General features: G+C 45.0%; 1 protein-coding gene across 7 annotated transcripts in view; it reads left to right on the top strand.

The window, feature by feature from the left end:
* MID1 (midline 1) overlaps positions 1–22,246 on the top strand; it is a 643,355-nt gene that overhangs the window by 511,451 nt on the left and 109,658 nt on the right. For 6 of the 7 annotated variants that reach the window (XM_022559856.3, XM_089904801.1, XM_089904802.1 and 3 more), the window contains one exon: positions 3,776–4,491. In XM_022559856.3, coding sequence (XP_022415564.1) covers positions 3,832–4,491 — 660 coding nt within the window. In that variant the 5' untranslated portion in view covers positions 3,776–3,831. The remainder of the gene's footprint in view (positions 1–3,775; positions 4,492–22,246) is intronic. The other variant, XM_022559859.3, reaches the window with a different exon arrangement.

Consider the following 22,246-nt stretch of genomic DNA (forward strand, 5'->3'; position numbering starts at 1 on the left):
CTAGAAAATGAACCGTGCATGCTTAGTAGCAATTTATTGTTGAGTAGTTTAACAAGAATATCGCTACCATGGCAAAATCTGGATAAAAGTAGTAGAAATGAGATCCGCTGTAGATATCAAATCAAAATCCCTTCCTTTCTGGCAGCACAGAGGCCAAAGGTTCAGAAAATGGGCTGAACCTCACTTTGCATCTAGATATTTTGTCATCACTTAATAGAATTAACCAACATTTACAGCGTAGAGACTTGCATAAAGCCCCACGCCAAGTGCTAGGGCAATAAAAGAAAAAAAAGGTCCAGTTCTGAGCAGCTGCTACTAAATCATTCTTACGTAAATTGCCCCTGAGCACTTGACTCACATCGTGTCCATTGATGTCAGGGTGAAATCCCATCGCATGGCATTTCCCGTTAGCACTCGAAACTTGTACACGCTTGTCGAAGTCTCACTCTCCCGGTGTGGCCGTTGTTGCCGGCGCAGCATTTTATTCATACTTCTTTGAGAGTGCTTTCCATTTCTCTTTTGGCTGGCTGGACATGTTTCTCTCTTCTGAAACACGGGTCAGCACAATAAGCTCCGCACGCCAAATCCAGCTTGCTACCTGCTTTTTGTAAATATAATTCCATTGGACAGCCATGATCTTTCATTTCTGTAGTGTGTATGGCTGCTTTTGCGTGCTCCAGTGGCAAAATTGAGTAATTGCAACAGGGAGTGTCTGTCCTGCAATGCCAGAAATATTTACTGTCTTGGCCTTGGTACAAAAACTTTGCTGACCTCTGTTCTCATATTTTTGAGAGATTCTTGAAAGCAAGGGTTATTCTTTTCGGTTTCGTCCCCAACATCAGTACTTTGTATTAACTCCACCAACGAATGTCCGAGTCTTACTGTGTGCGAGGCACTGTTCCGGTGCTGGCTGTACATCCCTCAAAGAGCAAAGCAAAGTCTCTGCTCTCGTAGAGCTGATATTCTAATGCTGGGGCCATGGGGAGAGACGGAGCAGTGAACAGACTAATACACTATGTCGGCGATGCACGTCATAGAAGAAAACAAACCGAGATGGGGGAAGAAGGGTTGCCGCGATGGGTGGGTGGGTGGTCGCGGTGGTCTTAGGGGAATCGCTTTCATGTGGGTTCACAGAGAAGGTGACATCGGAGCGGAGAGTCATTCCAACGACCTTGCCAAGGGGAGACAGGACGTGCGTGGCGTGCTTGAGGAATCACAAGGAGACCATGTGCCCAGAGCAGAACAAGGGGTAGCGTGGGAGGAAATGAGGTCACTGTCTGAGTCTGTGTTTTCTGGGGCTGGGTTTATTCTGGTGAATTTCTCCCTGAGTGAGATGGGAAACCCCTGGAGGGTAGAGCAGAGGCGAGGCAGGCTCTGTCGTGTTTTAACAGGCTCAGGCTTCTGAATGGAGGATAGACTATGGGCGCGGGGCGGGGAAGGGGCAAGAGTGAGCAGAAGCCAGGAGACCATTTAGAAAAAATACTGCGATCATCCAGGTGGGAGAGGATGTTTGTTGGCTTGGTCCACGATCATAGAAAGGGGAAGAGGAGGAAGCCTGGAGCCAGCTCAGTGCTTGGCATTCGGTAAATGTCTCTTGAATAAAATGTCAGCATTTCCATCGGGGTCGGCAGCGTCATCACCTCTAGAAATTCTGATTGCACCGCTCCGGGTTGGAATTCTAGCACCTGCCTAAAAATACAATCGTCAAAACTCTCCAGGCATAGTTGACGCTCAGCCCCCTGTTGAGATCCATCGGTAGGTGTTTCTGTTTCACCTGAGAACGAAGCAGACCAAAGGGGCTACCTTTTTCCTTTACATGCTTCTGATGGGAAGTGAGAAGAAATTTGATGTAGAGAGAATTCTGTTTTTCCATGATGATTAATAGGTAAAACCTTTCCATTTCTTCCAAGCTATTTGTGTAGGAAGGGTTGGCCGGGACCAAGCGGGGCTGGTAAGTTTCTCACACCAGCAGCCCTGGGGTTTCCACTGTAGGTTGTGGAAAGATGAGAAACCTTTAATATTTCAAATCTCAGCTGCCCATTTATCCTTTCTTACGTAGTTAACATTAGCAGATGGCTGGAGAGGTCTTTAAGATGAAGCCAGCCGCCCTTTAAGTTGTAACAAGCTTAGCACATACTTTACACTTTTAATGATCAGTTACCGTTCAGTTGATAGCAAGATGAGCATTAGTTTAACCACAGCACCCCATGGTATTTCTGAGGGATGCTGTTTCAGAGAGGGTCAGGGCATTCTAGAAATTGCGAATTTTGTAAATAAATGGAGGTGTGAATACAAAAAGGCTGATTGTCAGAATCACTAAACATAGCTCTGGATGTGAAGCCTTCCTATGAATCAGGCTGAGAAACGCCCCCCCCCTCCCCAGTGTGATTTGAACCTTGCATCTACTGGGTGAACTGCACGATTCTCCCACAGCCCGCAGTGGGCTGCATCTAATATGCCTGTCACTGTTGCGCAGACCTCTGCTAATGGCCTTGAAAGGGAGAAGGTTCAAAGAGGCTTGGTTCCCAGGCCTGCTAATGAGCATGAGGCCTCTTCCCTCTTAATGAGCAGGGGTTTATGTGGGATTCTTTGCCCTCCCGTTTTGGAAGGGGAGGCAGGCGAGAGTTCACAAAAGCAGCAAGTCTTCCTGGCGAGGGGAGCGTGCAGCTGGGCCACCCGAAGGCCGCCTGGAGGGGAGCAACAAAGCTGCCGGAGGTCGTGCCCGGGCCAACGTGGCCCTGAGTGTGAGGCTGGACCTCCTGCTAGCCCGGCCTGTCGCTGGCGACAGTGACAAGCCCTTGATGGGAGATTTCAGGCCGGGAGGGCTGTGGCAGGGTCCGTCGGCAGCCCTTGTAAATCTCCTCGGAGGAGTGCCACTGCCTTCAACTGCTTTCTCGACTGTAATCGTCCCCGCTGTCACAACTTAGCAAATGAATATTGTAGCCAGGAAAATCCTTGTTCTAATGAACTATGTCGTTATTAGTCATTGGTCCCCAAGCTCACCGCAGCCGCTGAAAAGGCCCCCAGATATTTTTCTTTGCTTCCCTCTGCCCACCCACGTCCCACCGCTGGAATTAAACAATAGAATTATTCAGAAGAGTAACAAACGCATGCCAGAAACGTTACCTTTATCACAGTCATCTTTGTGAAAGTCACTGTTTTTTCTCGGGAATGTATTTTGGAAACTGACATTCCCTGCTGAAGCGTTAGCATTACCCCTGAAATCACGCGTTTGATTTCATACACATTTCATGCCCGTTTCTACAATAAGTGCCTTTCTCCTTCTCTGAAGCCTGGTTCCGCATGGCAGAGTAGAGGCCCTTAAAACACATATACTTAACATGTAAGTTCATAAATTCAAAGTTACGAAAGACTCCGTAGTTCATTAATTAATGTTTCTACATTTTCATTTTCAACACAAGGAAAACTTGGCCATGTTACAGTAAGATTATTGTGATTAGATATGGAAATTACAGTTTCAAGAACTTGCCAGTTTGGAATGAGAACCTTTAAAGAACAAAATCGCAAAAAAAAAAAAAAAAAAATGCCGCTTTCAGTGACGGGAACCTTGAGGAAATGTTAGCTGGTCTGCTGGCTTAGGGTGTTTCCCCACACCCCCCATTTCCCCAGTGAATAGAGAGAGAATTATTTGGAATGTACACACATTTACCCTTCCGTGACCTGTGTTGGGAATTATTCTGAGATGTATTCAAAGCTGACAGCCCCGCACGGCTGACCCCCTCGTGCCTAATCAGATCTTACGTTCTGTTTCCAGATAGCTGATCAGCTTCCTTGGATTTTGCTGATGACCCAGGAGAGCTTTGCCTGAAGATGGAAACACTGGAGTCGGAGCTGACCTGCCCTATTTGTCTGGAGCTCTTTGAGGACCCTCTTCTGCTCCCCTGCGCACACAGCCTCTGCTTCAACTGCGCCCACCGCATCCTGGTGTCGCACTGCGCCACCAACGAGTCCGTGGAGTCCATCACTGCCTTCCAGTGCCCCACCTGCCGACATGTCATCACGCTCAGCCAGCGAGGTCTAGACGGGCTCAAGCGCAACGTCACCCTGCAGAACATCATCGACAGGTTCCAGAAAGCTTCGGTGAGCGGGCCCAATTCCCCCAGCGAGACCCGCCGGGAGCGGCCGTTCGACGCCAACAGCATGACTTCGGCCGAGAAAGTCCTCTGCCAGTTCTGTGACCAGGATCCTGCCCAAGACGCCGTGAAGACCTGTGTCACTTGTGAAGTGTCCTACTGTGACGAGTGCCTGAAAGCCACTCACCCGAACAAGAAGCCCTTTACAGGCCACCGTCTGATTGAGCCCATCCCGGACTCGCACATTCGGGGGCTGATGTGCCTGGAGCACGAGGATGAGAAGGTGAATATGTACTGCGTGACCGATGACCAGTTAATCTGTGCCTTGTGTAAACTGGTCGGGCGGCACCGAGACCATCAGGTGGCAGCTTTGAGTGAGCGCTATGACAAATTGAAGGTTAGTCCGATCCGCCTTAAGCTGAACCCCTTTCTGCCAGCAAATGTCATGGAAAGAAAAAGTATATTCACTGCTAGCTGCGTGGCAGGTGAAGGTTTTCTCTTCGCCTTTGTTATCTGATTCGTTATAGCACGTCTTTTTGGCAGCCTAGCCGTGTTACACAATAAGGGTGTCTTGTAAAAGTTGACTGCTGCTTGTAATGTTAGCGTTGTCAAGGTGAGGGCGAATTCTGAAAAATCTGGATCATTTTCAATCCTCGCAGTTGAGAGAGAGCGAGAGAGAACGAGAGCGTGCGCGCGTGGGAAGGAATGGCAGATGAAATCTGGGTTTGGGCATTTTGGGGGCGTTTACTTTCCTTACTCATCAGGGAAAACTCATTTCACTTGCATCGTACCTGTATCTAGTTACTGCCCAAACAGAAGAATAGAAGGAGAAATGCCTATAGCAAATGTGGGATTTTAGAGGACACGTGACCTTTTATTCCTTGCGTAAATGATATCCAGCGTATTGGTGAAGTAGAGTGTCCCGATCGTCTCGGGTTTCACGAAAGAATTCCTTTGCGTGGAGGCTTTTTATGCCATAAGGTTACAGGCAAGAATGTTTGAACTTCACTTTTAACATGAATTAGGAGCCAAACTCCACCTCAGGGAATGATAATTAATATGACTATACGTCAGATTTAAAAAATCACTCTCTAAATATGGAGAGAAGGCACCAGGGAAGAAATAAGCCAGGCCTCCAGGTGTCTGTTCATCTGCGGGCGACGCTGGGTCTAATTATTGCAAACTCAGCCGAGAGAGTTTGCTCTGATCATGAGACGCTCTGTCTGCTCCGTTCACCAGCTAATTTTAGGTAACAAGATGCCAATTAAAAGGAAAGGAAGTATAAATTAAGAGCTTTGCGTAAATATATACTGAAGTCCTTCCTCTCAGGACAAACACACACTGTGTTGAGCAAACAAAATGAATCACATGATCAAAAGTATTACCGCTCAGGGCTCATCACCACGTCTCACAAATGGCTCCTATCACTTCTCCTCGGCGCTGATGGGGGCTTGTGTTTACCAGGACCGCGTAGTTTATTTGGGGGATGCTGGGATGAATGGACCACATCTGTGATTTGGTGGCTATTTCTTGGTATGCTGAGGGAGTTTGGCATGCCGAAGTGAATCCTTGCTTCCAAACGTCACTTGGGGGACAAAAGCATCACTTGGGCAGCATGCCTCACTCAAAGTGAGGTGACTGGTATAAAACCATCTTTAGAAAGCTGAGCCAGAGGATCGAGGTGATACAGACAAGGGAAGACAGATGCTGCCTGGTTTTCTAGTGTCGCGCACGAAGGTAGCCAAAAACACACCTCCAGAGTTCTTAATAGCAAAGGCAGTGCGTGTGTGAATTGTGCTGCTAAAACAAATTCTTCAGAGATTGCTGTGGCTATCAAATTTTAGAAACCAAGGTGATCCCTCCACCCTTTTTTGGTGGGGGACAGAATATTTAGGGTGATTGAACATAGGTGGGTTTTTTTCCTTTTTTTAAAAATTGAAGTATGGTTGATTTGCAATGTTGTGTTAGTTTCAGATGTACAGCAGAGTGATCCAGTTATATATTTTCTTTTTCGGATTCTTTTCCCTTTTAGGTTATTACAGAATGTTGAGTAGAGTTCCTGGTGCTCTACAGTACGTCCTTGTTGGTTACCTATTTTATATATAGTAGTGTGTATCTGTTAATCCCAAACTCCTCATTTATCAACCCCCCCATGACCACCTTTCCCCTTTGGTAACCGTAAGTTGGTTTTCAAGGACCTAGGTGTTTTTGCTTTTCCGAAACGTAAAGCTGCCAGATCGGTTTTTTAACTCAAAAAATGTTCCTTCATTTGGCTTGACACTACCTTTAATGACCATTTGTCAAAGCACCACAATGAGGTTCCATATTCAGCAGCTCCCAGACTTGATATTTAAACCTGATCCTCGAGTTCTTCTCATGACTTGTGTACCATCACAGAGGAGTTCTTAGTTATCTACATCTCCAGATTTAAGAGGAGACACTTTTAATGCCCTAGCCCTTTTTGTGATGAAAATGAAACTCTTCAGTTAAGAGCCCCGCACACTTGTCTAATCAAGCCAGTGGGTTAGCGGTCATTTTATACTGTTACCGGGAGGGCCTGAGAATTAATGATCTAGTGGATTTTATCTTCTAATTACAGAAATATAAGCATATAAACAGCACCCAGTGCACCAAAACACCCTTATAGCCGCTCAACAAAATATGTTTATAAGTATTTATTTACAGCCATTTCACAAAATGTGCTTATGAGCATTTAAACAAATAACGTGCTAGCATAGGCTGTTTGTTCTAAAACATGCCACTTAGGTTAGAATTTTTAAAAATCACAGAATAGATGACATTTGGGTACCTATGGTACTTCAAAACCTATGTACAGTATAAACACTGAATTTTTGAAGAAAGTAATAGCATACAGAAAGGACCAAAACCAAGAAAGGGTATTTTTGTCAATTACTTTGATCTGAAAAAGTAAATGTGTTTTTTTTTCTTTTGGTTTATTAGCCATTTTTTAAAATGTCTTTATTGGAGTATAATTGCTTTACAATGTTGTGTTCGTTTCTGCTGTATAACAAAGTGAATCCGGTATACATATACATACATCCCCGTATCCCCTCCCTCTTGCGTCTCCCTCCCACCGTCCCTATCCCACCCCTCTAGGTGATCACAGAGCACCGAGCTGATCTCCCTGTGCTATGCGGCTGCTTCCCACTAGCTATCTATTTTACCTCTGGTAGTGTATATATATATGTCCATGCCACTCTCTCACTCCGTCCCAGCTTACCCTTCCGCCTCCCCGTGTCCTCAAGTCCATTCTCTACGTCTGTGTCTTTATTCCTGTCCTGCCCCTAGGTTCATCAGGTAAATGTGTTCTTTTAATGTATTTTCCTGAGGCTTTAGCATCTCGTACAGAAATGGATTTGTGATGATGTGGAAACACAAAGCATGTAGGAATTTGAGGATGCTTTCATTGATAACATGATAGATTTGTTTTAGTTAATTGAATATGTAAGGATTCAGGTGTCTGCTGTTTGAAAATGTTTTTTTTTTTACTTCTGTTAGTAAAAGTCCATTGTTTGAAGAGGGGGAATTCTGCAGTGATTATGAAGAATAATTATTTCTTGCAATAACACTCAACTTTGAGGGACATTTTTTGCTCACATGAACTCTCAGTGTACGTGTGTTGATATAGAGGATTGGAATATACTTTTGTACATTACACCTTTTTTTCTAGACACAAAGGGAAAAAAACATTTAAAAATTCCAGCATGTAGATAGAATTCATGCAAGCAAAATCTTTCACATCATTTGAAATAGCATCAGGAATCTAATGCTTTCGGAAACTATGCATTGGGAAGTACTCTTAAAATATTGAAGCAAAGAGAAAACTAAACCAGCATTTCCTGAACTCTGTTTTAAGATAAAAAGAGAAAAGTCTTCCTGACAAATGCGTAAGTCTCTAAATGGAGCATATCATAATGTGTACCTTTTCACATCATTTTGATTGAATTTGAAGAAGCCTCTCAGTCCTCCAAACTTGGATCAAAAGTTTGATTTGTGAACCACATAACATGTAAGAGAATTTAATAGAACGCATTCCGGAGTTTTCGAGGAATTACGATGCAGTAATTTCTTTTCCTCTGTTCCAGCATACAGTGTTGGAGCTCTTGTTTCTTTCCTCTAGTTACACCTATAAAAATACACAAACCAAGAAAAACTGACCTTTCCTTGCCCTTCAATTTCAGCATAGTCAGACTTCAAGTTAGCTGAAGCTGAAGTTGCAAATCATTGTTTTGCTTTTCTGACTCTAATTGGCCTTCTGTTGGCCTAGGGAGTTTATTTGTAAAAAAAAAAAAAAAAAACCCTTTCAATGGATCATCCCATTGTAATTTTATAATAGTTTGATAAAGGTTCCAATTAAATCTCAGCCTTCCTATGTAGCCCTTCTCATCTGGAGGTGAAGACATGGGATTTCACTCTTCAGCGTCATTTATAGATCATAAGGGTCTATATTTTTTAAAGTCTTGTACTTTATTTGCCGTTGGGGAAGTTGTAAGTAGATACTGAGCTAGACTTTTTCCTTTTTCCTTAGAGTTTCTATAGATTGTTTCTTCTCTGAAAATAGTAGCCGGTTTAGTGCAGGTTCCAGTGAAAGTGTGTGTGTGTGTGTGTGTGTGTGTGTGTGTGTGTGTGTGTGTGTGTGTTGCATACATATGTGGATAGAGGCCAGGGATGCTGCTACATCCTACAGGGTGCAGGATGGGCGCTCCCACCTAGACTTGTCTGGTCCCAAATCTCAGTAGTGCCCAGGTTGAGAAACCTTCATCTGTGAGAATTTCGTGTTTGTCACCGTATGAATTTGCCACGACTGCCACAACAAGGAACCACAAACTAGGTGGCCTAAAGAAAAGAAATGTATTGTCTTACAGTTCTGGGGTCCAGAGGTGCTAAATCAAGGTGTCAGCAGAGTTGATTCCTTTTGAGGGCTGTGAGGGAAGAGTGGATTCCAGGCGTCTCTCCTTGGGTTGTAGGTGGCTGTCTTCTCCCTGTGTCTCTTCACATGGCATTCTCCCGCTGTGCCTGTCTTTGTGTTCAGATTTCCCCTTCTTGGCATAATTTTTTTTTTTCCTGGCCGTGCCACGAGGCATGCGGGATCTTAGTTCCCCGACCAGGGATGGAACCCAGGCCCCCTGCAGTGGAAGCGCAGAGTCTTAACCACTGGACCGCCAGGGAATCCGCAGATTTCCCCTTCTTAAAAGGACACCAGTCATATTGGATTAAGGGCCCACTTTACTACAGTATGATCTCATCACAGCCAATTAGAGCTGCAGTGACCTTATTCCTAAATAAGGTTCCATTCTGAGGTATTTGGGATTAGGACTTCAACATGTGAAATTTTAGGGGCCACAATCCAACCCATAACAATCACTCCAGTGTATACCTAGTTACCCAGTCAGCTGAACACACGCTATGTCCCCCTCAAGAATCTAAGCACCCTAAGTTAGGCAGAGACCTTTGGCTCTCACTGTGCCATCACCCACCTAAGACTGACCACAGGGTCTTGCAGCTAATGAATTCCCAATAGATACTTGTCAGCGGCTTCACTGATGATCAGCTGTTAACGCTACATGAAAACTTAAATTCCATTCCTGATAACGTTGCAGATACTCATCCGTAAACACGATAAAGAATTCTATAGGAGAATTTCTAAATAAGAGCACAGCCAGATATTACATTATATTTTATCCAGCTGGATGTGAATCATTATTTTGGTCTGTATTGCATTTCACTGGTTTAAATTTAATGGTGTGAATTTTGATAAACTAGATCTCAAATACTCGTAGAACGACTCACCTTTGTTTTATGCTCCTATGCGATGGACACTTGATAGATCCATTATACCTACCATTTCCTTTATCCTCCCATTACCCGTATTTGACATATGGGTTTTTATTTATTTTTTTAATTTATTTTTGGCTGCGTTGGGTCTTCGTTGCTGCGCGCGGGCTTTCTCTAGTTGCAGCGAGCGGGGGCTGCTCTTCGTTGTGGTGCGCGGGCTTCTCACTGCGGTGGCTTCTCTTGTTGCGGAGCACGGGCTCTAGGCGCGCGGGCTTCAGTAGTTGTGGCACGTGGGCTCAGTCGCTGTGGCTCGCGGGCTCTAGAGCGCAGGCTCAGTAGTTGTGGCCCACGGGCTTAGTTGCTCCGCGGCATGTGGGATCTTCCTTCCCTGGCCAGGGCTTGAACCCGTGTCCCCTGCATTGGCAGGCGGATTCTTAACCAGTGCGCCACCAGGGAAGCCGTGACATACGGGGTTTTTTGAGAGGTCACGCAAAAGTAAGTTAATATCTGCTGCGTAGATGAAGGCAATATGAACAGAAACGGTCTCTCTCCTTCACGGAGCTTAAAGTTCAGCAGAGAGTGCCGGTGGGTGAACATTTCCTCTGGTGGTGGTGGAAGGAGGCACGCTGCCCAAAGCAGGGACGACACCAACCCCAGACCTGAGAGATGGAGAAAGGCTTCCTGGAATAAGGGCCATTTCACCTACCATTGCCAAGCTGTTTATTAGAAAACAATGTTGAATTTACTAGATGTCCGTGGATTGTTTGGTATCATTCTTTTTTAATTTTTCCCACTTACCATAGATTGTTTGGTATCAGTCATTCTTCTTTATTTTTGCCACTTACCACATCCCTTGTGAAACCCAGGTATCTTTTTTCAGACTAGTTCACAATAATTCTAGGCTAGATTTTAATCTAACATGTAGATATACCTTATGACATTTTGTCACACGATGCTACTGGGGATATGTGAACTTCAGACACATGTCTTCCAAAATGTTTTGGTTATATGAGGTCTCACCAGTTCCAACTGGCCCCTTCAAATTGTGATTCTGCTTGTACTTATTTCATGGGAACATTTCTTTAGTCTGCAATATATTTTTTAAAACTTCCCATGTGATGAAACACAGTTTCCAAATATTTGTCAAATATGTTAAACCTATATTTTAATTTTCTTAGTTGGGTACAAAAACTATTTATGATATATGGAGTAAAAGAAAACATCTCTAGGGATATGTTCTTAACAGTAAGTTTAAGGCTCCATCTTTCTCCTCTCTCCTTCTCATCTGCCTATTCCCCCTGAGGAGTCCCCTCTCCCTCCTTCAACTGCGGATAGGAATGTCTTATTGCCTGATGATTTATTGTTATTGGAATCATTTTTGAGAAGCTCAGAGAGTTCTGGGATATGCACAGACAAGTATGCAAGGTACCTTTTAGTCACGTGGCTGTGGAAACAAATGTAGTCTTTGAACCTGTTGCTTAGCTTAAGTTCCTCTGTAAAACAGGGCTAATAATGTACTTACTTGCGTAGAATCATGGAAAAGCAAGATAAAATGTTTCATGTAAACCCTCAGCCTCGCGCCTGGCAATATGTTATTACGTAAAAATACTGTAAGAAACCAGGGGGTTAGAATGGCATGATGGTTAAGCTGTGGAATTTGGAGGCAGACCACCTGCCAATTATTTTTTTTTCTTTTTTCTTTCTTAATTTTTATTTATTTCTTTTTGGCTGTGTTGGGTCTTTGTTGCTGCGCGCGGGCTTTCTCTAGTGGTGGCGAGCGGGAGCTACTCTTCGTTGCGGTGCGCAGGCTTCTCACTGCTGTGGCTTCTCTTGTTGCAGAGCACGGGCTCTAGGCACGTGGGCTTCAGTAGTTGTGGCATGCGGGCTCAGTAGTTGTGGCACATGGGCTCAGTCGTTGTGGCGCGCGGACTTAGTTGCTCCGCGGCATGCGGGATCTTCGAGGACCAGGGCTCGAACTCGTGTCCCCTGCATGGGCAGGCGGATTCTTAACCACTGTGCCACCAGGGAAGCCCGGCCAATTATTTTTTAACCAGTGCTTGTCTTATTTGCGTGTGAGGTAAGAGTCCACGTTGTTGCTTTCATGGGCTTTGTAGTTCTGTGTCTCAAGCACCTGGCGAAGGGCGGGGGCGTGACAGTGAATAAATGCTTGTTGATGAACAGGTGCGGGATTGATGGGTTAGAGGCGTGTTTCGGGATTCGGGGGAGGAAGAGCCAGCTCTGGGTTTGAGTAGACAAGAAACCGTGCTTCAGGGTGGTGGGCTTTAAGCCGCCTTGACAGATGGGTGGATTATGCATCAAAGAAGAAGGGCAAGGCGTTCCTCAGGAGTGAGGCCAGCAGAGACCTGTTGGCAGGAATCCGCAAGACAGCTTAGAGATTCTAGACAATGCTGGCTAGAGCCCAGGTTGCCGATGGAGCGGCCAGGAGGGAGGATGTCGGAAGAGTCTTGCTGGGGGAAGAGTTTGAGTCTTTGAGTGCCAGGTTAAGGGTTTGGGGCATTTTTCCTCTTCTTTATAGCGTAACACTGAAGGAGTTTTGTTTTTGTGAGAGAGGCTGATGTCATGTAGGTTTTCTGAAGGCAAGGTCGAATGAGGATATCAGAAAGATTAGGGTCATTGTGTCCACAGAAGAAACAGAAGGGGGAAAAGATGTTCACATTACTTTAGGTTTTGTGGTCTCTTTTTTAATATGCAAAGTGAAGTAGTGTCATAGGTCAAAACCTCCCACACTCAACAGAAACATGCAAATAGATAAGAGTCAGTATCTTGTCCTTGAAGACCCAGGATCAATAGGAGTGGTCACTGATGAGTGGCTCTTGGGTCCAGACATAAGTGTGATTCTTTTCCTGCTCCCCTAGTGCAGCGACATACTGGTGACCACGTGTCCTTATTTCTTCTGGCTTTTTGATGCACTTATAAGGAGGTTGCTGTTCAAGCCTCTGAATGCCTACCACAGGCTTCAGGAATACTTTAGAGCCAGATGCAACATTGGGGCTGACAGTGGTAAGAGGGGTGACCCCACATCACCTGGGCAGAGGACTTTGAGCTAGGACTAGAACACAGTTCCCTGCCGCCCAGTTGTTCTGTGTCTCTTCGGCTACTTCTTCTCCAGCTAACAGCGCACTGCCTTTCAAGTGGTTCCGTCATTTCCGAGGTTTCCTTTGAGGTTTGGAGACTTTACACACACAGCTGGCCGGGCTGTAGGCCACCATCATGGATGGTGGATGTTGCCTTTAGGGCCACCAGAAAAGCTGCCTTAAGATATCTCCATGCCAACATTTTCTCCAGTTGAGCCAGCGTAGACTGGGTTATCTTGAAGGGCCAGGTCTCATGCCAGGAGCTGAGTTCACACAGAGGGCCCCCGGATGACCTTGGGGACACCTCAGAGGAAAGGAGATACTCGTGTGGAAACTAATGAATTGTCCTTGAAGCTTCCATGGGCTCACCGATTTCCCTCATAGCGTAATTTTTTTCCTGAATGTCTTAATATATAGTTAACTGCTTAATTTTATTTAAATATATAAAGTGGGTAAATGTTAAGTGAGGAGTATCTATTTGTGCATGGTATTTGAATTTAAGTTGAAAAGTTTTGAAAGAGCACAATTCGTCTTGACCAGTTACAGAGTTAAAGCTAGCAGGATTTGCTGAACTTACATTAACTAAATATTTCATTTTTTAAGGCTGTGATATTCAGAATTCTCTTTCATTCTCTATCACTGACAACTCATAAATTAGGTTCTTCTTAGAAAGGCTGGCAAATTTTTGGACACTGGATGGGTAAAATAATAAAGAGGACACAAGTGGCCTGAGGAGGTGAATGTAGCTAAAGATTGGATATATTCTCAGTACGTGACATTCTGGAAAAATCTGATAAAACTATCAATACACTTACAAAATCCACTTAAAACTTAATTCACTTTATGTTTTAGACTTTTGGGCACGATACTTAAGGACTTTGCCTACCCATGAGGATAGCTTTTAAGCTGACAGAGGAGAATACATTTTGCATTTCTCATCAAAAAAGAAAATGCTTGTAAAGTGCCTAGCCTTGTGATTGGCACATAGTAAGCGTTCCATGAGCATGAGGTTATTATTATATCTGGGCATTTACTGTTACAATAAAGGCTTCATTGGTGTAATCCAATCGTGGATTTCCTGACAGTATCATAAATTACTTAGTGGTTATAGGGTCTATTTGTGTTTCTGGCTGACATGGGAAATTTTGAACAACCCTCTGGGGAATTATAATTGGGTGGAAACTTTGATTTGTCCTTCTTTTTAAACCAAGCTAAGTAGTAAAATGGACTTTTAAGAAGCAGTGAGCGGTGGACTGAAAGAAATGACTTTAAAAACAGGCAGCATTTTGAAGTCCAGGGGGACGAGCTAGTCTTTCATGTTCCTGCTTTATTGGATGGAATCAGCACCCCAGGTGTTGACAGAGGACTCCAGCTGTTTCCGAGGAAAGAGAAGCTGGCATTCGGGTTTATGCCATGACTGTCACATTTCGATACAGATAAGACAGATGAGACAAATATAGGTGACATGACAGGTGGGCAGCCTGGACCAATCACAAGCTCAGTTGGCCAGCTTTGCTTTTTGTTGTAGACTGCCTTGGGTGTGTGAACGAAGGATGGAGCAAGGCGGCCCTGGGCTCTGCGTTAGCAGCTGTCTCCCTTAGAATAGGAAGAAGGAGGGGTTTCACTATTGGATGGGGCTGGGGGAGGAGGAAAGCTCTGAAGCGAAGGAGCTTGTAGACGGAGGGGAAGGCCTTCGGCCCCTCCACTGTAGCGGCCCTGGGTGTTCTGTACCATTGCGACAGAATGGATGGAGCAACGCGGTCATCGTCTCCCTCCTCCCTCGTATCTCCTTTACCGCTTGCTGGGGAGAACGGTCAGGCAAATAACAGCTTTTATCCATGGGGATAGATTGGGTTCTTATTACTGAAACGATATGGAAAGGCTGAAAATCTTCTACCCCCTTTGTGTCTTTATAAATGATCTTCCCCATCTGCTTTGTCAGTTCCTGCTTTGAAAGAAAGAAAGAGAGAGAGAGAGGAGAGGAGAGAAGAAAAGAAAAAAGAAAAGAAAAGAAAAGAGGAGCTTCCCTGAAGGCACGGTGGTTAAGAATCCGCCTGCCAATGCAGGGGACATGAGTTCGAGCCCTGGTCTCGGAAGATCCCACATGCCGCCGAGCAACTAAGCCTGTGCGCCACAACTACTGAGCCTGCGCTCTAGAGCCCGCGAGCCACAGCTACTGAGCCCGTGAGCCACAGCTACTGAGCCCGCGTGCTACAACTACTGAAGCCCACGTGCCTAGAGCCCGTGCTCCGCAACAAGAGAAGCCACCACAATGAGAAGCCCGCGCACGGCAGTGAAGAGCGACCCCCGCTCGCCACAACTATAGAAAACCTGTGCACAGCAACGAAGACCCAACACAGACAAAAATAAATATAAATAAATAAATTTATAAAAAGAAAAGGACCCATATTTATTCACCTAAAGGATATCTGTGTTTAGCTAATGAGATAAGCCCTGGATAAACTCTGGGAATTCAGAAATGAGTCACAAAGACACGTCATTGCTTTCATGGTCTAGACATAATTTTAACTGTGATAAGAGTATAGAAAAGGGCTATGAGAAGAGTCCATGAAACTCAATCCATGAGATAGTTTTTAATATGACTTATTGTCCAAAATTGCTGACTTACGTGTTGCTCTCTGGAAATTGCCTAATTCCAAAAGCCGAAGGGAAAACACATGTCAAGGAAAAGCAGTGTTCAGAGAGGACAACAGTGACATTCGCACCATGCATCCCTTTGCAGTGGCAGTCAGGGCAACATAGGAGGACTCCAGTCCGTGAAAAAATCTGGGCCAGACCCTTTCTTACTAAAGGTCCGCTGATCACGGGCTGAACTGCTAGCCGTTCTCACGTGCTTTCCTCAGAGGTCTCCGTTTCCTTCCTGACCGGGGCTCATAGGTCGGGTGCATATCCAGGCAAGGGAGCAGTTTATGTCATTTCCACTGTGGAAGGACCCATCTCTAGGAAGACGCTGTGAGAGGCCACTGGAGGAAAAGCTGTTGTGTGGCCAAGCCAGCTGGGGAGCTGGCTTTATCTGTTAGGGAATTTTTACAAACTTAGGTGTTAGGATGAACATCCTGGCCTGGTAGAGAGGTTTATTTCTCGGTCCTTTGACCCTTTATGTGGCTGTCCAGAGCTCAGCTGCTCTTCGTTGGTGGCGTCAGATTTAAGGCTGAGAGGAGTGAAACGGGCAGGCTTTCCGACTCATGCTCAGTATGGCCCATCGCTTCTGGAATATCGAGGAGACCCAAGGTCCCCATACAAACTCCACCCAGGAGGGAAGTGCTTTTCTTGCCCCTGGATTGCTGAATAAAGCACTGGAGGGTCGCGGCCGACGAGTGTTCACCCATTTATAGTGTTCAGCTCGTCAAATAAAGTGGTTCCAGTTTCTCTTTTATTCTAGAAATTCATCTGGAAACGTATTAGGCAAGGCCATCACGCTGCCTTTGTACCTCTAGAAAACAGTCCTGTAGGTCAGGGCTGTGGGGTGGTAAGGGGGGGGAGATTCTCTTTCAAGATGCTGCTTGAAGTTGTTTTCAGATGTGGTTCAAGGGTATTTGCTTATTCAACACTGAGAACCAGCTATTACCAAGAGGAATAACTAGCATTTGTAAACCTCCAGATTGACAGTTTGATCAGTATTATTTGATCCTTGGAACAGCCACGTATCCCCTGCAAAAATACGGGAATGATAATACCTGCTCATTAGGGATCTTGGGAGGATTAAATGAGATAATATAGGTCCAAGTGTCTAGCTCAGTGTCTAGTGGGTGGGGGAAGCTGGTTAAATACGAACCTCCTTAATCACTTGGAACGTGAGGTCATGGAAATTAAATAGCATTAACTATGGTTAGAGAAATCCGAGTTTGGGGGCTCAGACCCAGGAGGGACCCCATCCTGCCCCGAACTAATCATCACCTATGATTAAGGCAGAAAGAACTATGGCCCAAACATGCCACACTTCAAAAAAGTAATGAGAAGGAAAAAGAGCTTGGGTGATGGAGGGACAAAGTGCTTTTGCCTTAACTTCTGACACAAGGGCTCCCTGGACTAAGAGAAATTTCCTTTAAAGTGGTAACTAGATTGAAGCCGATCTATTTTCCATTCTAATATAAATAATGGAGTAAAAATACAAAAATGAAATATGGAAATCCACGTGGAATAATTTTTATTTACTTACAGTAATGCTGAATTATTCAATATTCACTGGCTACTCTATACGTTAGTTTTAAACGAAGGAATGAATGAATATCTGATGATCCCTGAATTCATTCCATCACTCGAAATGTGATGATTTATTTGCCGTGGTTAAAAATGTAAATTTAGCATCTTGGTCTATGAGTTTGACATTTCAAATCTCTTAAGAGACCTACATGAATTCTTATTCATATTTAGTTATTTTTGGCAAAGCATGTACACAAGTGAAAATGGTCACCACGTGTTAGTCAATGAAAGGGTTTGGGGTCTGTTATCCGTTCCTCTCTCTAGGATTGCTTATCAGTCAGAATTGTAGGTTTAAATTAGTTTCTTAGACCAGAACGTCTCAAGTATAAATGTACACAGGAAGTATACTTGGGGGTCTTATTAAAATGCAGGTTCTGATTCAGCAGGTCTGAGACAGGCTTGGAGTCTGATTTCACCTTGTGCCCTGGCCTTGCCATTTTAAATTTGTGTGAACTTAGGTTAAGGAAAAAAAAAACGCAACTAACTTCTCCAAGACTTAGGTGTTCATCGGTGCAACAGAGGTATGATTGAGGATTAAACCCGGTAACGATTGACCCTTGGGAAGTCCAAAGTTCCTCTCTCCATTGCTCTTCTCCCCTGAAGGCTTCTACCCCATCCCCCAACTTATTTGCAAATTTTAAGCCTTCTCTGTAGTTATAAAAACATTCTAGATTCTTCTAAGAAGTTAGACAATGTAAAGTTGATATAAATCAAAGTGGATAATCTTCCTCCTCAAGCCTTCTACCTCTTCCTCTACTAACTCCAGTTGATTCTTTTTTTGTTTTTAACCTCTTTATTGGAGTATAATTGGTTTACAGTGGTGTGTTAGTTTCTGCTGTATAACAAAGTGAATCAGTTATACGTATACATATGTTCCCATATCTCTTCCCTCTTGCGTCTCCCTCCCTCCCACCCTCCCTATCCCAGCCCTCTAGGTGGTCACAAAGCACCGAGCTGATCTCCCTGTGCCATGCGGCTGCTTCCCGCTAGCTGTCTGTTTTACGTTTGGTAGTGTACATATGTCCATGCCACTCTCTCGCTTTGTCCCAGCTTACCCTTCCCCCTCCCCAGTTGATTCTTAAAGGACTAACTCTAGGCTCACCGAGGACTACTCTAGGTTAGCTTTTCATGAAATTCTCTAATCTCAGACATGCCATGTTGTCTTTACTACCCCTTCAGAATTACACTGCATTCCGTATTATTTTATAAACATTTCTGGGTTCAAGCCTTCCTGCCCCAACCATTTGTTCATTTCTCAAGCTCAGCGCCTGTATCTCATAGTTCTTTGGTATCTGATTATTCATTTTTCGGTGACTAGAGCATTTCTAGAAGCTACAAGGTGTTCTCCAATTTTTTTTTTCTTTTTTGGGTGGGGCGTACGCGGGCCTCTCACCGTCGTGGCCTCTCCCGTTGCGGAGCACAGGCTCCGGACGCGCAGGCTCAGCGGCCATGGCTCACGGGCCCAGCCGCTCCGCGGCATGTGGGATCTTCCCGGACTGGGGCACGAACCCGTGTCCCCTGCATCGGCAGGCGGCCTCTCAACCACTGCGCCACCAGGGAAGCCCTACAAGGTGTTTTATCAGTAGTAAATACTTGTAGAAACAAATGGAACAGCCGGTAATAATTTAATCAGACAATGCAGTACAATTTGCCCATCAGGTAAAAAAGGAAAATCGTAGCCCACCAGCCATTCTTTTGAACTTTGAATACATAAGCAAGAAAAATATTGCCTTTTAGGTCTCTGCATTCATTTCTGAATCGACAAATTGCTCCCCAGTGATTTCTTTTGAGAAAGTATTATAGAGAGACCATTCGATTTTTAAAGACTTTAGTTCAGACAGAGGTGATGAAATATTTGTCATTCACAAGGGGCAGGATAAAATAATACTGTATACATATATATATATATATATATATGTATATAGTATGCATGTTTTTTATGTATATTAGTTTGTTCCCTGCTGCCTCAGAACAGTTGTCTTTAATTCCCCTTTGAGGCAGGATGATAAGAAATCATGAAGACCTTAGCGGGTAAACTTAGCAGCACACAATTGCCTTATTATGAGAACTTGAAGGGCGAGGGGTATCTAGTGGATCAAGGCCAGGGATGCCGCGCAACATCCTGAATACACAAGACAAGCCCCCGTGGCAGAGAATCGTGCGGCTCCACATGTCAGTGGTGCCAAGGCTGGGATACCTGTAATTAACCAAAGCATCTTTGCCGGCAGTGCAAAGGGGAAAAAAGCTCAGCTTCACTCTCAGAGGCGTTGACTTGTTTGTGTGACCTCCAAAACCAAATCTGTTTTGAGACTAGAAAGCTCAGCCCTTGCAGAATCCCCTCCCACCATCTGTGGACGCCCTGAGTGGCAGGCTGGCAGCCGCCGCAAGGCTGCGCACAGCAGGCTCCCTCCACCCCAGGCCCCCGCCCTGTCTTGAGCAGTCTGGGCCCGCCCATGCCGTCCTCCAGGCTGTTTCAGCAATATTTCAACCTCCAAAGGCTTATTAAATATTCTTTAATCCCTTCCCCAAATGTGATTTAGGTGCACTTGATATTATCTCCTATGCCCCAGATTTCCCAGTTGTGGCAGTTCACGTTCAGGACTACCTTCCAGGGGTAGCTGTCTTCCGAAGGAACTGTTTATATGTATATAGCTCTGCATGTGTATCTGTGCAAGGCTGTAGATTCTCAGCTCCTCAAGTTGGAGACTTGGAATATGGCATAAATCAAATGTGAGTCTTCAGTGCTGAGGTTGAAGTTATTTAGGCATCGTTTCCAAGTGTTTGTTCCTGCCTGCAGATACTGTTTATTTCACAAGAAGTACACGTCTTGGAAGCCGCAAGCTGGAAGGGCCTTTGTTGTTGTCCAGTCCAGTGGATCTCGCCCTGGCTGCACAGAGATCACCTTGAACGGGGGCCCAGCCGGATGGAACGAGATCCCCTGGGGTGCAGCTCAGGCCCTGAGATTTCCCCCAACTCCCCCAAGTGAATCATTCATTCATTCATTCATTCATTTATATTGAAGTATAGTTGATGTACAGTGTCGTGTTTCAGGTGTACGGCAAAGTGAGTCAGTTATTCTAAGGTGCAAACTTGGTTGAAAAACGTCAGTCTTGCCCAACCTCTCAATCACAGATGGGGAGACTGAGGCCCAGATGAGTTTCTAAAGGCAGGAGTCAGCAAACATTGTAGGAGCCAGCTCCTGAATACTGTCATACGATTTCAGTCGGGACCGCTCTGAAAGCAGCCCTAGACAGTAGTAGACAGGATGTAAACAAATGGGCGTGGCTGTGTGCCAGTGAAACTGTATAAAAACAGGTGGCTGGCCAATTTGACCCGAGGGCTATAGTTTGCCAACCCCTGGTTTAGGCCTCACAACTGGTTAGTGGAAACCCATATACCAGACCACAAATATACCAACCTTCAATAAATGTTGTTCCACTTGATGTAGTCTTTCTGTTTGAGGCAGTGTGTACAACATACCCAATTTCTTTTTTTTTTTTGCGTTACGCGGGCCTCTCACTGTTGCGGCCTCTCCCGTTGCGGAGCACAGGCTCCGGACGCGCAGGCTCAGCGGCCATGGCTCACGGGCCCAGCCGCTCCGCGGCATGTGGGATCTTCCCGGACCGGGGCACGAACCCGCGTCCCCTGCATCGGCAGGCGGACTCTCAACCACTGCGCCACCAGGGAAGCCCCATACCCAATTTCTGTAGAAGTTGAATACATACCTTTATGTAAGTTAAAACAAGTATCTTAATGTAGATGCTTTTAGTCTAGAGCACAGAAATTTTCATTATCTGTGTTCTTATGAGGGGTCTTCATTTTGAAGATACCTATCAAATTTAAGATGATAATAATAATCACAATGTCTCTGTTCTACTGAAGTAATAAGCCAATCAGTAGTATTTCTGTCCAAGGGATTTTCTTCAACTGGAAAAAGGCAGAAAATAAGACAATATGATCAGACCATCAATGCGAGAAGAAAAAAAAATTCTGCTAAGGAAAACGGGTTGCGATTTTTCTTTTCAACCAGTGAAGAAATCAGTTGTAAATCTCTAATTCTTTATCATTGCTCTGATGATCTGTGAGGGGATTTTTTTTTTTTCTTTTTTGGCAGGGGGTGCTGAGTTGGGACTTCGTTGCTGTGCGCGGGCTTTTCTCTAGTTGCGGCGAGCAGGGGCCACTCTTTGCTGCGGTGCGCGGGCTTCTCACTGCGGTGGCCTCTCTCGTTGCGGAGCACGGGCTCCAGGCGCGCGGGCTTCAGTAGTCGCGGCACGTGGGTTCTAGAGCGCAGGCTCAGTAGTTGCGGTGCATGGGCTTAGTTGCTCCGCGGCATGTGGGATCTTCCGGGACCAGGGCTCGAACCCGTGTCCCCTGCATTGGCAGGAGGATTCTTAACCACTGTGCCACCAGGGAAGCCCCGAGGGGATATTTTATTCAGATTTCTTTTGAATAAATCTGAGCAAACTTGAATATTATATCTGAGAGCTAGAGATGCCTCCCAGGAGTCCTCAGGAGTGACCATGGAATAAGGCCACGGGGGTGGGAATGAAGCCATCACAATTAATCTGGAGAGTTATGTGTTTGGTTCTTAATGACAATTTTGGTCTTTTTTACTGTTTGTGTAGCCCTTCCTCCAAAATGCACTCATAAAACAGGTTTCTTGGAAGGTTCAAAAGCCATTGAATCTGGTCATTTTCCTTGGAAATTGATTTACCTCTATTTGGTAGCTACCTACGTACCTGTATTTTTCAGCAAAAGTGACTCGATCTCTTCCATTTTCTGTCTAAACAGTATGCTCAGTAAAAGTGCTCCTGTCCTGAAAAAATCAACATCATATTTACAATGAGAAAGTGACTTTCTGGCAAAGATTTCTCTGAATGGATAAACACTAGAGATGGTGAAACAAAATCAAATTTGTTTCCCACAGGAAGTGTCCCTCATCCATCTCTCTGATCGCCCTGTTTTGGATGCCCTCCCCCCCATGTCCCCCTCTTTGACGCCCCACAGATGTGAGAATGGCTCTAAGTTTGCTTTCCT

This window comes from Delphinapterus leucas, chromosome X (genome assembly GCF_059928025.1).
Source record: "Delphinapterus leucas isolate spDelLeu-1000000601 "Yukka" chromosome X, BTC_Dleu_Yukka2, whole genome shotgun sequence".
Lineage (NCBI taxonomy): Eukaryota > Metazoa > Chordata > Mammalia > Artiodactyla > Monodontidae > Delphinapterus > Delphinapterus leucas.